This window comes from Sorex fumeus, unplaced genomic scaffold (assembly GCF_029834395.1).
Source record: "Sorex fumeus unplaced genomic scaffold, SorFum_2.1 ptg000122l, whole genome shotgun sequence".
NCBI lineage: Eukaryota > Metazoa > Chordata > Mammalia > Eulipotyphla > Soricidae > Sorex > Sorex fumeus.
In genome coordinates, this window is record NW_026606179.1 from 11738971 (window position 1) to 11755860 (window position 16890).

The following is a 16890-nucleotide window of genomic DNA, read 5'->3' on the forward strand; positions in this document are numbered from 1 at the left end:
CCGGCAGGGGTGAACCAAGGTCCCGGCCCGAGTGCCGGCTCATGCTGCTTCTGCTCGCCCGCAGTTGCTGCCAAACCGGGGCATCGATGATATCCTGGAGGACCATGTGGAACCGGAGGGTAAGGACCAAACTCCTAGGTCTGGGGGCTGGGGGCTGGAGGGGTGAAGGGTTGGATCTAGGTTACCGCGTCCTGGGGGAGAGTGGGCTGGGGGACCTGAATCCTTCGAATGAGAAAGAAGGGTCTGGGGCCGGGACCTCCGCCCCCCTGAGCTAACAGTCCTTCCTTCCCCCACAGACCCACAGCCCCCCATCCCGCTAGACTTCCCTGGCTCCTTTGATGTGCTGTCCCCCTCCCCGGACTCCGAAGGCTTGTCATCTGTCTTCTCTTCCTCACTCCCGTCCCCAGTGAACTCCCCACCCAACTCTCCCAGGCCCCCCACGGACTCCTTGGACTGGCTGGAAGTTCTGAGTGGGGGACCTCCGCTGGGTTCCGGCCCACCGGCCCCCAGTATCTTCTCCGCTGATTTGTCTGACTCTAGCAGCACCCGGCTGTGGGACCTGCTGGAGGACCCATGGTGATGGGTTTCTGGGTTTTCCAGGGACTGAGAGCTGAGGGCGGTGTGTGTGTGGAAAGATCAGCAGAGCTCCCCCTCCCCGCAGCCCCCAAAGACGCAGAGGTCCTCACCGGACCCCTGAGCTGCTGACCAGCCAATTGACTGGCTTCTGCCTGGGGATCTTCCTGTGCACCCATCCAAGGCTGGGGGGAAGAGGGGTTGAGGGACAGATTTCTACTGCTGCTGCCCAGGACAAACAAGTTGCTTGCTGCTTCCTTTTTGCCTCATGGATGTCTTTACTCCCCTACCTTTTGTCACCCAAACTACCAATTGCAGGGAGGTGCTATGCAGATATAGGGAAGTGTGGAGGAGGTGAAGGGGAATATGGATTAGGGAGTCACACCCTTCACTTCCCATGGGATGAGAAAGTTGGATCTGCTGTCAGCTTGCTTGCTTTCTTTCTTTCTTTCTTTCTTTCTTTCTTTCTTTCTTTCTTTCTTTCTTTCTTTTGGCTCTGTACTCAGGGATTACTCCTGGTGGGATTCGGGGAACCCTATGGGATGTCCTGAGTTGAACCCAGGTTGGCCGCATGCAAGGCAAACTGGGTGGGAAATGCAGGATACAGTGACTATATGATCAGCTGTGGGTTCACTAGGCCCAACAAGCTCCCCTGAAACTAAGGATTCTGACATCTTGGGGGTATTTGCACTCAGCTGTACCTGGCACTGGTGGCTGGGCAGCTGTTTTTATTTGTTTCGGCTACATACAGCGGTGCTCAGGTCTTATTCCTGGCTCTGCACTCGAGATCCCTTCTGATGGGGCTTGGGGGACCATCAATGATGCTGGGGATCAAACCTGGATCAGCTGAGTACAAGGCAAGCGCCCTACCTGCTGGACTGTTGTTCTGGCCCCAGACATCTACACTTCCTTCCATCTCCATAGAGTCTCAGTGTTCCTTACATGGCAGCTTAGGGCTTTCCAAAGGACACATCTCCAGGGGAAGAAGCAGGATCATCGTCTTCTGCATGCAACCAACCTTGGTTCAGTTCTCAGCACTGTATATGATCCTCTGAGCACCTCCAGGAGAGACCCGGAACACAGAGCTGGGAGTGGAGCCTGAACACAGAAAGATGAGGCCTGGAGCGGCACCGTGTCACTTTCATATATTCTATTGGTGAATGGCAGTAAGACACGCCTAGCTAAAGTGGGAGGGGCATATGCAAATATAGGAACCTGCACAGGGGCCTCTTACCTGTAGATTTCCACTGTGCCCTATAGTCAGTCATGGGCTGAATCACCATTGAAGCGTGAGACACAAACTCCCAGATACTTCAAGTCAGAGCTGACAAGAAGTCCTCAGGGCATCAAAAATTAGGAAAATGTTTTTGTTTTTTGATTGTTTGGAGGCCACACCCCATGGTGCTCAAGGGTTACTCCTAGCTCTGCACTCAGGGATTACTTTTGAGATATATAGGGTACTGGGGATAGAACGCTGGGCCGGCTGTGTGCAAGGCAAGCACTCTACCTGCTGTACTATCACTCCCACCTGTTTTGTTGTTTTGGGGCCACTCCTGGCGATGCTCAAGGCTTACTCCTGGCTCTGCACTCAGAAATTACTCCTGACAGTCATTGGGGAACAATATGGGATGCTGGGGATTGAACCGAGATTGGCCACGTGCAAGGCAAGTGCTCTACCCGCTGTACTATCTCTCCAGCCCCCTTTATTTTCTTTATTTTTACTTAAAAAATTATTATTTTTTGGTTTGGTGGTCACACCCAGCAGCTGGGAACTTCTCTGTGTTTGAGGGTCGCTCTGCCATTGATCAAGGGACTGCATAAAGGGGATCAAACCCAGGCCTCCCACATACAAAACCTGTGCTTGTCTCATTGAGTTCTCTCTGTGACCCCAAAGTGCTTTTACAATGCAGGTTTGGCTGGGGATATAGCCCAGGGGAGCAGCACACACAGGCATCAAAGTAAGTTTGTGGTCTGGAGTTTATGCTCTGCATTCAGGAGCCTCAAGTGTGGGACCTGGAACCATAAGGGTCCTTGAACAATGCTGGGAGTAGGTCCCCAGCACCACCAGGTGTAGTGACCAAAAACACAAAAAATTGAATTTGATTATTATTCAGGTATGCTGAGGCTCATAAATCAGGAGCTGATTGCCATTTAAAATACAAGTGGGAGGGGGCTGGAGTGCTAGCACAGAGGGTAGGGCATTTGCCTTGCACGCAGCTGACCCGGGTTCGATTCCCAGCATCCCATATGGTCCCCCGAGCACTGCCAGGAGTAATTCCTGACTGCCTGAGCCAGAAGTAATCCCTGTGCAACACCGGGTGTAACCCAAAAAGAAAAAAAAAGTAAAATACAAGTGGTGGGGCCGGAATGATAGTAAGGTTCTTGCCTTGCATGAGGTCAACCTAGGTTCAGTCCCCAGTAGCCCACATAGTTCACTAAGCCTGCCAGGAGTAATTACTAAATGCAGAGCCAGGAGTAAACCCTGAGCATCACCAGGTGTGCCCAATCCTCCCCCTGCCAAAAAGGAAAGAAAGTATAATTTATTAGACTCATTAACCTCCTAATAAAGCATGTTAAGCCACACCACGTGAGGGAAGCATCAGGTTTATTGTGGTTTCTGTAGGCTTAGATCTGTCCCATGTGAATGATTTTAACAGCCCTGGGCTACAGGGAGCCATCCTTGGTTGTCTAATCTCTCACCCTGCAATAATCTAACAAAGGAATAGTGTCCTGGAATTTACAAGCTCCATAAAGGAGGGGAGGGATGTCTCCGTAGTAGAGTGTATGGCTTGGGTTTCAACCCTAGATTGCCAGCATCATTAAAAATAAATAAATAAATAATAATAATAATAAAGGGTCTGCTCATCTTGATGAGGGCCCTCTCCACTGACCACAGACATCAGAGCACATGAAATAAATAACTCCTAAATAACTCCTGATCTGCTGATCTGGGACTGGAGCTATAGTGAAGCAGGGAGGGTGCTTGCCCTGCCAGCAGGTCACTGGTGTTTGATTCCTAGTATCCCATATGGCCCCCCAACACTACCAGAGGTGATTGCTGAGCATAGAGCAGGGTTTTTCTTGTTTTGTTATTTTTTTTTTTTTTTTGGTCATACCCGGTGATGCACAGGGGTTAATCCTGGCTCTGCATTCAGAAATCACTCCTAGCAGTGCTCAGAGGAACATATGGGATGCTGGGAATCAAACCTGGGTCATCCGAGTGCAAGGCAAACGCCCTACCCGCTGTGCTATCGCTCCAGCTCCCTGAGCACCGCTGAAGTGATCTCATCAGCCCTGACCATGCACTTTTGGGCCTACAAACCCGATTCACCAGCCACCCCCCTCACACACACGGAGGTTTCCAGCAGTTTCTAGGGGGTCTCAGCCGCTCCCAGGCACGTCCCCCAGCGGCTCCGCGGGCGGAACTGGAGCTGCACGTCCCCGCGCAGGTGCTGGAAGAAGGTCCAGGAGCAGGGGGTGTCGGCGAGGCGAGGCGCACTTAGGCCCGGGATGTGGCAGTAGTGCTCCTCCAACCAGTAGTGCAGGATGTAGCTGCACCAGGGCAGAGCGCGGCCTCGCCGGGAGGCTCCCCTGGAAGGTGCGGCTCAGCGCCGCATGCATGCAGCCCGGGTGGCCGCAGCCTCCCGTTGTCCCGTTCGCGCGGACCAGCGCGCACAGCTTGGCGTACTCACCCAGCTGGTTGCCCAGGCGGCCCAGTGTGTTGATGGTCCACAACCCTTAGGGTCTCGGGGGCTCGGCGTGGGGGGCTCAGGCTGGGGCCTGGCACTAGCCAGTTGTTTGCAGTACCCAGGGGGACTCCAGCCCGGCGATGCGCTGCCGGAAGTGGACTGGGTGGAGGCCGTGAAGATGAAGAAGATGAGGTGAACGACGGTGCAGGAGATGGATAGCAGACTGCGGGGTATGGCTGCGGGTGGAAGAAGAGGTGATGGGGGTACCTATCTGGGGTCCTCGCTTTGCTGATGGGGCTACGTATGCCCAATGGGTTGTCTGCGTCTGTGGCCTTGGGGGTGAACGATGTGTGTAGAGAGAGGTGTTGGGCGTGGGAGCGAGCCAGACCGGTCCATGCAAACGGGGCGTGGTTCATCCCCGGGGTGCATGCCGTGTGCTCAAGTGGGGGTGTACACGCTAAGATGCGTGCAGAGGGGAGTATGTGGCGCGCGTGTGCGTGGGTCTGACCTAGCTGGCACCTGTGTTGGGTGAGTAAACATGGTGCTGACCGCTAGGAGTCACTGCTGAGCAGTCCGGAATACCTGGGCGTGGCGGAGGTGGGGCAGGAGGTGGGGACCTGAACCCCAACCGAGCAAAATAAACGTGGATGCTTATAAGTGACACACAGACCTGGACATAGGGCTCGAATACACTAGGGGTGCGGCTTCTAGAAAAGTCCATCTTGGCCTAGTTTAGTTGTCTAGTTCTGTCCCAGCCTCCACCCCTCCTCGCTGGGAAATGGAGTTGAGAAGGGCAGGTGGTGTATCAGCATGACTGATTGAGGGTCCCCTTTCTCACCAGAATTGGTACCAAAGATCCCACAACAGGCGAGGTGTGGGGGGCGGTTCTGGTTCTCTCCCAACACCATCCGGATGTCCCAAGACTTCCTTTCCTTTTGAGCTGTCTCCCCTGGAATTCGTGCGGATCCTTTCAGACTCACCCCCATCCTGAGCCCCCAGCTCCATCTGGGATCCCTATGTCCCCCACCTGGGGTTCATTTATTCACTTGGCCAACTCACAGTGAAGGGCTGGAAGCAAATTAGTCCCTGGGCTTTGAGAAGTGTGGTCCCAATCTTCCAAAAATTAAAATGAAAAATGACTGGGCTGGAGCAGTAGTACAGCCGGTAGGGCACTTGCCTGGCCCATGGCTAACACGGGCTTGATCCCCAGCACCCCATATGGTCCCGGAGCTTGCTAGGAATAAATCCTGAGAGAAGAGCTAGGAGTAAGCCCAGAGCACAGCCAAGGAGTCTCCCAAAACAAAACAAACTAAAAGAAGAAAAAGGGGCCAGAGTGATAGTACCTGGATAGGTGCTGGCATTGCAGCCACCCAAATTGGATCCCTGGAACTTTACAGAGTCTCTGAGCACAGAGTCAGGAGTGAGCCCTGCGGGGAGTGGCCAAAAAACAAATTAAAAATATTCTGAGATTTAAAATATGGTTCTGGGGGGGTAGGGCTGGAGTGATAGTACAGTGGGAGGGTGCTTGCCTTGCATGCAGCCAAGTCATGTTTGATCGCCGGCATCCCATATGGTACCCTGAGCACTACTAGATGTGATTCCTGAGTGCAGAGCCAGGAGGAGGCCCTGAGCCCCTGAGCACTGCTGGTGTGGCCCCCAAAGAAAACAAAACAAACAAATAAACAAAATGAGACTTTTTTTTTTGGCGAGGGTGGGGGGGCAGGGGGGGTGGAATTTGAACCAGCCAGCTGTGCTCAGGCCTTACTTCATTAAGGGACTGAACCTGGCTTGGCCGTGGGCAAGGCAAGTGCCCTCCCCACTGGCTGTCTCTGCGGCCCATCTAGATCCTTCCCTTCTCTCTCTCTCTCCCCAGACACCCCCTCCTACACTCCCCTCATACCCAGGTCCCCCTCACTCCTTCCCGCTCCCCAGGCCTCAGAGCCCCTCAGGCCTTGCTTCCCTAAACCCAGACTGCACCCAAAACTGCTCCCAGCCCCACCTCAGCCCCTGGCCCTTGCAAGCGCCCCTCCCCCTTCCTTTCTCCTCTGGGAACTGGCTTCTTTGCCCCCTTCTTCCCTGTCATCATCATCTTCCCCAATTGGTTCAGATGAACCAGTTGGGGGAAAACGCACAGCTTCCCCTCTGAAGTCCTCTATTTGCCTCTCAGAGTAGTACCCAAGGTGCGACCAAGTCACCACCACCCCTTCCCAGAGGAGACCTCAGAGGGTACAGGAAGGACTGCTTCCAAAGGGTCAGCAGGGTTCCAGGAACCCAGGGAGGCCAGAAGGAGGAGGCTGGTGGAAAGGAGGTGGGAAACCAGCAGGGGGGTCAGGGGTGCTAAGGCGACACCCGCAGGAGGGACAGGAGGGTCCTGGGGGGTGAACAGTGGAGATGGGTGCCCCTTCCTTGAATCTCTGCTCCCTCCACCCCCGGCTCCTGCCCTGCAGGTGTGCATGTGTGCATGTGTGTGTGCACACACACACATCGCGCACTGAGTCTTACCTGCATGGAAACCAGGAGGCCCTGCTGCTCGACTCCCCACTCACTCCGAAACCTCCAGAACCTGGCTGCCCCTGGGCACTGGGACACTCTGAGCAGGATCTACCTGGCTACCAAGAACCAGTGGGAGGCCAGTAGTTCCTCCCCTCTACCCAGTTTCCTGCTGGATGCAAGTCCAGGAAGCCATCTGGAAGAGGGTGTATGGCGTCTAGTTGGGCCCGGCCCTTGCCAACTCTGAGCTTTGCATTTATTTATTTAGATTAGCAAATGGTGAGAATTCACCTAGTTGATCCACCTTGACCCATCTTCACAGTTCCCTGAGGTAGACATTTTCAAAATCCCTGTTGTACAGAGAGGGAAACTGAGTCATAGAGTGGGTGTGGCCAAAAAACACAAAATAAAACATAACCTGAATCTTTTGTATGTGTCTTTCTGAGTCACACCTGGTGATGCTCAGTGTGACGACTGGCTCTGCACTCAGGAATCACTACCGGCAGTGCTTGGGGGACCGTATGGGATGCTGGGAATTGAATCCAGGTCTGCCCATGCAAGGAAAACACCCTACCCACTAGGCTATCTCTCCGGCCCCAAACCTAACCTGAATCCGATCAAACCTCTCACACTAACCTCTGATTTTTTTTTCTTTCTAGAAAACAGGAGAAGAGAATGGCCAGTGAGTGGCATTGGGAGGCTGCAGTTCAGGATGTGGAATGATCCAGAAGGCAAGGAACACTGCCTCCTCAGGATGGGTTTGGAGGAGGCAGGTGGGCCTCAAGCACCATCAGATCAGTACCCTGTGTGTCCAGCAACTGGTGGTGCAAGAAAGAGGGTGCTACTCTGCTTTGCACATCTTCCAGCTGTGCTGGCTGAGTAACAGCATGAGAGCGGGGCAACAACTTGTGACACCCAAAGTGGCTCCTGGGGTCCCCTGGCCCTAGCCTGCAGTGTGCCTGTTTTCAGAACACAGTTGTGCTGGTGAACTAACATCAGTTCTGCTACAACAGGCTCAGAGCCACGGTTCAGTGGGGTAGGAACTCCCCTGCACACACTCACCCCAGTTCCAGTCCCTGGCACTGCATAAGAGCACTGAACACAGAGCCAGGAGTCATCCCTGCATACTGCCAGGAGTGGCCCCAAACCAAAAAGAAAAGGTAGAGTTTTAAAAAGAAATTAGGGGCTGGAGCAATAGCGCAGTGGGTAGGGGCGTTTGCCTTGCACGCAGCTGACCCAGGTTCAATTCCCAGCATCCCATATGGTCCCCTGAGCACCACTAGGGGTAATTCCTGAGTGTGTGAGCCAGGAGTAACCCCTGTGCATTGCCGAGTGTGACTCAAAAACAAAAATAATAATAATAATAATAAAATAAAAAGAAAAAAGAAAAAGAAGTTAAAATGGAAATAGACGGGGTGAGGCAGTTTGCATGTAGAAGGCCCGGGTTCCATCGCCAGCACCAGAGGGCCCCTGACCGCCCACAGGAGTGACCCCAGGGATTGAGCAAGGCGTGGCCTCCAAACCAAAAATGAAATGAAACAAGCTAACTTGTTTGTTTTGTTTTGTTTTGTGTGTTTTGGGTCATACCTGGCAATGTTCAGGGCTTAGTCCTGGCAGGCTCGAGGGTATCTGATGGGACGCCAGAGATCAAACCTGGCTCAGCCACTTGCTGGGCACTTGCCAGGCCCTACCTGATGTACTATCTCTCTGGTTCCTGTGTTTTTGTTTTGTTTTTGTTTGTTTGCTTTTGTGTTAAACCTGGCAATGCTCAGGTGTTACTCCTGGCTCTACATTCAGTAATTACTCCTGGCGGAGTTCAGGGGACCATATGCCAGGGATCAAACTCAGGCCAACTGTGTGCAAGACAAAATGCCCTACCCGCTGTACTATTGCTCTGACCACCCCGCTACGTTTTGTTTTGTTTTGGGCCACACCTGGAAATGCTCAGAGCTTACTCCTGTCTCTGCACTCAGGAATGACTCCTGGTAGGGCTCAGAGGACATATGGGGTGCCGAGTGTAAAACCCAGGTCGGCCGCATACAAGGCAAGTACCCTACCTGCTGTAATACTGCTCTGGCTCCTCTCTGATCTCTACATCAAAATTTTTGTTTTTTATTTCTTTTTTTTTTTTCCGGTCGCACCTAGCTATGCTCAGGGCTTACTCATCACTCTGTACTCAGGGAATCACTCCTGGCAGGCTCAGGGATGCCTGGGATTGAACGGGTCAGCCACATGCAAGGTAAGCATCCTCCCCACTGTCCTGTCTCTCTGGCCCTCAATCATCTCACTCAAATGCATACCTCTGCAGAGCACTCTGACCCTGTCACCCCAACCCAAGTGCCCCATGGCTGCACCCTCCAGTGCACTCAGAGCCAGAACCACAGATGTTCTTGGCTCTGTGCCTCTGCCTCCCACCCCCACCCCCCAGACAGGTGCTTCAATGGAACCAATCCCCAAATCCCTCTTCGGACTGGAAGACCTACAGGAAAATCTGCAATTCAGCCACCCCACCGGCTCATCCCATAAATGTGACATGATGCAGCAGCTGTTTCCTTTAGGAATGGGAGGACAGGACAATGTCCCAATGAGAAGGGGCACACTGGGAACAGGCCTAGTAGGGAGCCCAAACAAGTCCCCATGAGAAAAAGGCAGGAGTCCAACCTCAGGGGTAGGAATCAAGGAGGGCCTCCTGGAGGAGGTGGCATTGGGGCTGTACCCTGCAGAATGCCAAGTCTAATGGCAGCTCAAGTTGGGTCCTGCTTTGACTTCAGTACTGCTTCCCTAAGATACCTAGTGTTTAGAAGATCCAGCAAGTTCCAGGTCACCTAGAGGAGGGCCCCTCCTCTGCCATTTGTGGGAAGAATACACCCAGCCCTCGGAGTCACCAAGAACCTGTACAATCCCGTGTTCACAGACAACCTTGAGAATAGTTTCTTATTGGTGCTGCACCTTGAGGGACCATAAATGGACACTCAAAGCTGTTATACTGGGGGCTGGAGCAATAGCACAGTGGGTAGGGCATTTGCCTTGCACGCGGCCAACCCGGGTTCAATTCCCAGCATCCCATATGGTCCCCTGAGCTTCACCAGGGTAATTCCTGAGTGCAGAGCCAGGAGTAACCCCTGTGCACTGCTGGATGTGACCCAAAAAGAAAAAAAAAGCTGCTGTACTGACCATGGCCTGGTGGCAGAACCCCTCAGGTATTATAACTCATTTTTTGGGTGCCTAGGCCACACCTGGAGCTGTTTGGGGGTCACTTTTTCAGTGATCTGTGATCTAAGCATCCTGGTCTTGTAAATAATAAACCTCCGTTCATTTATTTGTTTGTTTTCTGTAGGGGCATTTCCTGTGGTGCTCAGGGAAGATTCCTAACTCTATGCTCGGGGATTAATCTTGGTGGGGCTCGGGGGACCCTATGTGGTACTGAGGATCAAATCCATGTTGGCCTCGTGGAAGGCAAGTGCTTTGCCTGCTATACCAGCTCTCTAGCCCTGAACCTTTTTTTTTTTTCCGGTTTCCTGTTGGCTGTTGCTGAAGAGCCTTTGACAGTCACCCTAAGCCCCTAAGGGTGATGAGTGACGGTACTAGAAAGATTTGCAACAGAAACGGGGGGGTGATGTGGATTGGTCCACGTGAGCCCCTGGCGTTTCTGTCCTTCCAGTCTCTGGGCTGAAGCCTGCCCGGAGATCTGTTGGTTTGCTCGTCTGCACACCCCAAACTCTCCAGGTAGATGAGCACTGCCAGCTGATTGAATGAGGAAGGATGCCCTGACCGCAGGTCCTGGGCCACGCGCCCCAAAACTGGCAACACTAGTAACAACATATTGACTATGCACGTGTTTATAGTGTAGTTTGGGTGTGTGTGAGTCTGGGAGTGTGGGTGCGAGTGTGTGAGCTTGTGTGTGAGTGTGGGTGAGTCTGAGTGTATGTGTATGTGTATGATTACAGGTATGTGTGTGACTGTGTATGTGAGTGTATGAGTGTGTGAGCGTGTGTGTGTGAGTGTGTGGATGTATATGTGTGTGAACACGTGGGGGATATATGTGTAGAATATGTGAGTGTATGTGAGTGTATGTTAGAGTGTGGGTGTGTATGTGTGTGAGTGTGTGTGTGTGTGTGTGTGTGCGTGTGTCTGTGTGAGATTTCACCCTCCAACTTCACAACACACCCAGGGATAAACATGCCTGAGTTCTAGAATAATCTGTCCCTCCTCCTCTTCACTTGGAGACCTGTCAGCAGCCAAGCAGGTCAGGGAGATGCTAACTTCAAGTCCTTGTGCCTGTGTTTTGTTTTAGAGTTGTGGGGTTAGAAAAGCTTTTTGTGGGTGTGGTGTCTGGTTGTTGCTGACCTGAGAGGAACCTCTGAGAGACCCCAAAGGCCTTCAAGGCTTCTGTGATTAGGACCCTCAGAGGCCCCGCAGTCCAGAACAGGGGCTGAAAAGCTGGATCCACTCCAGGAGCCAGAATGGGACCAGAGCTTAATGGCCATAATCCCAGAGACTCAGGAACAAATTTTGGAACCCAGAAGGTTTTGGTAGAAATTCCTCCAGATTTAACTGTTAAAATTTCAGAATTCCAAAATTGCGCAGCCACTACTGCGGCTGCGCGATATCATATGACCAGCAATAGAAAACAAATTGTCTACGGTTGCCTTCTCGGCAGGTCTGGGTAGAATTCCAAATAATAATGGTGGATCTGGTGTCAAAATATTGAATGTAGTCAAAGTGGAGAGAGAGTAATGTGGAAATCGTCTGCCCCACAGGTAGAGAGAGGTGTGGGGTAAGGTGTATGCTGGGGGTTTTGGTGGTGGAAAATGGGCACTGGTGAAGGAACGGGTGTTTCATCATTGTATGACTGAGACTTAAACCCAAAAGCTTTTTAACTGCTCTCACGGTGATTCAATAAATAAATTTATAAAAAAGAAAATAAACAGAATGGGGCCATAGATGCCCTCGGAGGCTTCTTTGCTGCACTTAACACTTCCTCCGCAAGGCACATCCCCAATACCACCAGCGCTGGTCCTCCTGTCACCTCTTCGGTAATTCTGTATTTTTTTTGGCCATATGCTATGGTGCTCAGGGTGGCCTTCTGCCCGGGCTCAGCAGCCCAAAGTCATTCCTGACTACAAAGAGGAAATGAGGAGGGGATTCAGGCTTTGCCTGTGCTGACCTTAGCAAAACCTCCAAATAAATTAATTGATTAACACATTTTTAAAAAATTAATCCAGTGGACCGGAGCAGTAGTAAAGCTGGTAGGGTGCTTACCTTGTGCATAGCCAAACCAGTTTCAATCCCCGGCATCCCATATAGTCCCTGAGCACTGCCAGAGATATTCCTGAGTGCAGAGCCAGAAATACGCCCTAAGTATCTCCAGGTGTGGCCCAACTCCCTGTTTTCCAATAAAGAGTGATCAAGAGGTCACAGTGAAGCCAGAGCAATAGCACAGCGGTTAAGGCACTTGCCTTGCACACAGCCGGCATGGGTTTGATCCCCAGCAACCCCATATGCCCCCTGAGCACACTAGGAGTGATTCCTGAGTACAGACCTAGGAGTAAGCCCTGAGCACTGCCAGATGTGACCCCAAAATATAAACAAACAAGAGGGCTGAGTGATAGTACAGCAAGTAAAGCACTTGCCTTGCACGAAGCCAAACAGCACCCTGTACAGTTCCCTGAGCTCAGCTGTTCGTGATCCCTAAGCTCAAAGCCAGGAGTTAGCCCTGAGCACTGCCAGGTGTGGCCCAAACACAAAAAAAAAAAAAAAAAAAAAAAAAAAAAAAAAAAAAGGAGGAGGAAGGAGAGTAGGAGGAGAAAAAGGAAGAAGAAAGGAAGAAGAAGATGAAAACAAAGATGAGGAGGAGGGGGAGAAGGTGGAAGAGGGAGAGAAAGAGGAGAAGGAGAAGAAAAATCACATGATCACAAAACCAGGCCAGAGAGATGGGGTGACAGGGACAGAACCTGGGTCCCAATGCCCCCCTTGGGTCTCCTCACCTCAAGCTGGCAGGAGTCTTTGCTGTTTTCTCTTTCACTGCAACAATAAAAAAGCTCCAGTCCTTTAAGCCAGTCCCAGGCGAGCTCCACCTGATCTTCACACTGCATTGTTTGGGGACTGTCAGCCAGAAGAAGGGATAGTAATGGGGGTGTTTGGAGATGTCCTTCCTGCACTACACCTGCAGAGCTTCTAGAAGTGTCCTTCTCTCTCTGACTCACCCAGCTCTTCTCTCTAGGGATGCTGGGTACCTCATTCTGCCAGGATCTCAGACTTTGTGCCAAGGGACCCAGAAGTGTGTAGCCATTAATCTTCCCAAGTGTTAAATCAATAGCTTTGCTGGCTCAGAGATTCTTAATCCTCTCAACGAAGGCCATTACAGGCTCTGACAACTCGGACCAATGAGGTGGGGTGGGGGGGGGGGTCATACCCAGTGGTGCTCAGGGATCACTCCTGGTGGTGCTCAGAGAAATTTAGATGGTCCAGGGGAATGAACTCTGGGGCTTGGGAACTCTGAAGCCTTGTACGATTCCTCTGGTCCCAGATATAGACTCAAATCAGTTCCTCGGAACCCCCAGATCCGACCCAGGCAGCTCTATCTCAGTGACGGGACCAGACCTCACACAAACTTCCCCTTTGCTCCCACTTCCATCCGGAAGCACCTTCCTCTTTGCACCGCGCTTTGAGCACCCCCTATCAGCTGGCCTGGTAGCGGCCTCCTTCCAGTCTGGACAAAGCTGGGATGGCCTTTTGGGGCCCAGTGGGGGTCCAGTATAGCAGCTTGGCCTCCCAGAGTCGGGTCCATGCCTGCCACCACAGTCACAGGGGACCCAGCCCTCTGCCCCAGCTCCCTTTCTCTCCGCTGGTGGAAACACCCCTAGATCCTGCACACGCCCCCTCCCTGTCTGGGTACTGCCCAAAGAAAGAACCTACCCACTGTAGCCACTAGCCCTTCAAAGCCTGGGGCTCCCTCTGCTGGCCCCGCACAGCTAAAATGACCGCCGCCCTTCCCAGAAATGTGCATCCAGGCTGAGGGGGCATCTGGGGCACTGACCACTGTCCTGGTTTTTGGGGAGTCCTACTGGGACATTTCCTTCAAAGCAGGGGCCAACCCCTCACGTCAGTTTGCAGACTTGCCAATTTGTTTGGGGGCCACACCAGGCGGTGCTCAGGGGTTATTCCTGGCTCTGTGCTCAGGAAATTACTCAGGGTGGTGCTCAGGGTACCATATGGGATGCTAGGGATCACACTTGGGTGGCCGCGTGCAAGACACCCTCCCCGCTCTGCTATGGCTCCAGCCCCTACAGACCTGGGGCCATGTGGCAGGGGCAGTTGCCCCACAGGGGGGCCGGGTATGTCTCTGCACCCCATGGGGGGAACAGAGTGTGGAACATGTCCGGTTCTCAGAATCTGAGATACAGGCTTCTGACAATCTACCTGGAGAAAGGTACTTTTTTGGCAGTGCTCAGGGCTTACTCCTACCTCTGTGCTCAGGAATCATTCCTGGCAGGCTTTGGGGGCAGGATTCTATGGGGTATTGAACCCAGGTCAGTTGCATGCAAGGCGAGTGCCTTCCTCGCAGTCCTACTTCTGCTGCCTGGAGGGAGCATTTCCATGCTGTAAAATGAATGAGGAAACAGAGACGCAGACTCTGACTTTATGTCACACAGCAGCCAAGAGGGGCCCTGGATTGGAGGCTGAACAGGATTGGGCACAGGAGTAGCCTGCTTTCAAGATGGCTGCACGGAGCACTGAGACCACATTCCCCTTACATGAGGGGGGAGGTCCATGATTTTTTCTATAAATTGTTTCTTTTCCACTTTAGCAGCACCTCCTCCCATCCACTCCCCCCATCCCTGCCAGTCTTCAGGGGTTTCATCTCCTCAGGCTGCTGGCCTTAAGGAGCAAAGGGCCCTTTAGTTTAAGAAACTTCTAGTCCCAGGTAGGGTGGGAAGAAGGTTGGGGGGAGGGCAGGGGGCTACTGAACTGCCTGGCATTTTTCTCGCACAGCAAAATACCTAAGTCTCTCTCTTTTCTCTTTTTGAGTCACACCAGCGATGCTCAGGGGTTACTCCTGGCTCGTGCACTCAGGAATTACTCTGGTGGTGCTCAGGGGACCATATGGGATGCTGGGAATCCAACCTGGGTTGACTGCATGCAAGGCAAACTCCCTACCCACTGTGCTATCACTCCAGCCCCCAAAATACCTGAGTCTTAGGAAGCTCCTGCCAGGATGAACCCCATGGGTCTTGTCCTTGGGACAGCCCCCCACAATCCACCTTGCACTGGTCACTTTCTGCCAATCTCCAGAATGGAATCTGGGGGTCGCAGCCATAAGCCAGTGGGCAGGGCGCTAGCCTTGCACAGAGCCTATAGGGGTTCAATTCCTGGAACCCCGTATGCTCTCTGGAGCCCTAGCAAGAGTGAGCACAGAGCCTGAGCACCCCTCAAGACAAACACAAACATAAAAACAGAAGGAAACTCATTTTCCATCTCCCTCATTTGGGGAGGCTGAATTTAGGGGTCCCGTACCCTCCCTTTCCATTCAGGCTCTTTTTCTTCAAGTCCTTTTGTTCTGCATCACACCTGGCTGTGCTCAGGTCTTACTTCTGGGTCTGCACTCAAGGACCACTCCCATGATGCTGGGGGAACCATATGGGAAGCTGGGGATTGAACTCAGGTTAGCTGCGTGCAAGGCAGCGCTGAACGCGCTGTGCGACTGCTCCAGCCCCAGTCTCTGGGCCCAGTCTTCCACCAAGTTTTGTTCCGGCCTCTGATTCCGGATTCCTCCTCTCAGTTCAGTTCCTGCTCAGGATTGGGGGTGGGAGCAACCCCCCCATTTCGTGTGGAGGAGCCGAGGTTGTGGTCGCCCAGCAAGCAGGTTCTGGACAGGGCATCTGAGAGAATTGGGCCTGCCCTGCACCCCCAGAGGTGGCCACAGTCTCAGCTCCTGGAAAGGTGATTTTTCTAGTAACTTCACTTAGGGGCCATTCTCCTAGGAACATTTTACCACGAAGGCATGGCAGGGGCACCCTGGGATCTGAGCTCTGGCCCCGGGGAGAAGGGGGTAGATGGTGACTCTGCTTTCTCTCTGTACCCCCAGAGCTTCTGGGATTTAGAGACCCCTCTCACTGCCTCCCTGCAAAGCGACCAGGACTAAAGTTTTCCCGGGGTGTCCTGGTTGCCCAGGAATACTCAACCCTCAGTGAGCCCCCAGCTGCCAGGAGATCCCAAAGGGGAGGGCCTAATGCAGGGTCCCCAGGACAGCCCAGTCCTGCCCAGCCAGTCCCTCCCACACCCGGTCGCCATGTGCTGGGCTGAGCCGCCCCGCCCTGGGCTGGGAGTTAGTGGGGAGCCGCACGGTAAGTCTGAGCTGAGTGGGGACCCCCAGACTGGGGGATCCACCCAGCTGCTGGCCGTCCTACCTGGTTGAGCCTTCTAAGTCAGCCTGCTCAGGGTTGTGGGCCCAATAGGTGCTATTTGTCTCCTTGGGCTGGGCAGGGTCCCTGCAGGGTGAGGGGACTGGGCGGGGAGTGTGTGTGGGGTGGATTCAGCCGGGTCTGAGGATGGCCACTCCCCCTGCCTGGCGTCCAGACCCCCAGCTCCTGCCGAGGAAGAACGCAGACGGCCTGGAGGCTCTTCTCCCGCTCCGTGGGTGCAGGTTCAGCCAATGTGGGGTTCAGGGTGGCTGCATGCAAAGAATGGGAGCTAGGACTGGTGCCGGGGAACCCCGCCCTGTCGCATCAGCCTGCTCCTTGGGGCCGGGAACCTGGGGCCTCCTCACACTGTGTAGTTAACAGGCAGATGCTCGGGGTTCGAGGAGCAGGAAGTGGGTCCCCTAGACACCATTCCTGGAACCAGGTCCTGGGCCTGGCTGGGTTGAGGCTCAGGGCAGATGTTTGCCAGGCAAAATGGTGCCCTGGCTATGGGGGCAGTGCCTCTCTGGGGGAAGGGGGTGTCTGCGCGTGGTCAGAGCAGTGGGGAGACTGGGGTGTGGGCTGAAATCGGGTAGGGGGGCTATATTAACCCACTTTCTTCCCCCAGAGAGCCTCATGACCCCCGGCTCCAGCTCAAGCCACAGTTTAGATTTTGAGTCAGGGGTCTGGGAAGAAGGGGGGCCCAGAGAAGTCCTTGAGGGAGTCTCCCCTGGAAG

The 16890-nt window shown here is 53.4% G+C and overlaps 1 protein-coding gene across 2 annotated transcripts in view; it reads left to right on the top strand.

Moving 5' to 3' along the window:
• MAMSTR (MEF2 activating motif and SAP domain containing transcriptional regulator) overlaps nt 1-16890 on the top strand; it is a 164281-nt gene that overhangs the window by 4078 nt on the left and 143313 nt on the right. The window contains exons 8-9 of one of the 2 annotated variants that reach the window (XM_056135869.1): nt 65-119; nt 297-619. In XM_056135869.1, coding sequence (XP_055991844.1) covers nt 65-119; nt 297-580 — 339 coding nt within the window. In that variant the 3' untranslated portion in view covers nt 581-619. Of the gene's footprint in view, nt 1-64; nt 120-296; nt 739-16890 lie in introns of those variants that run through there. The other variant, XM_056135868.1, reaches the window with a different exon arrangement.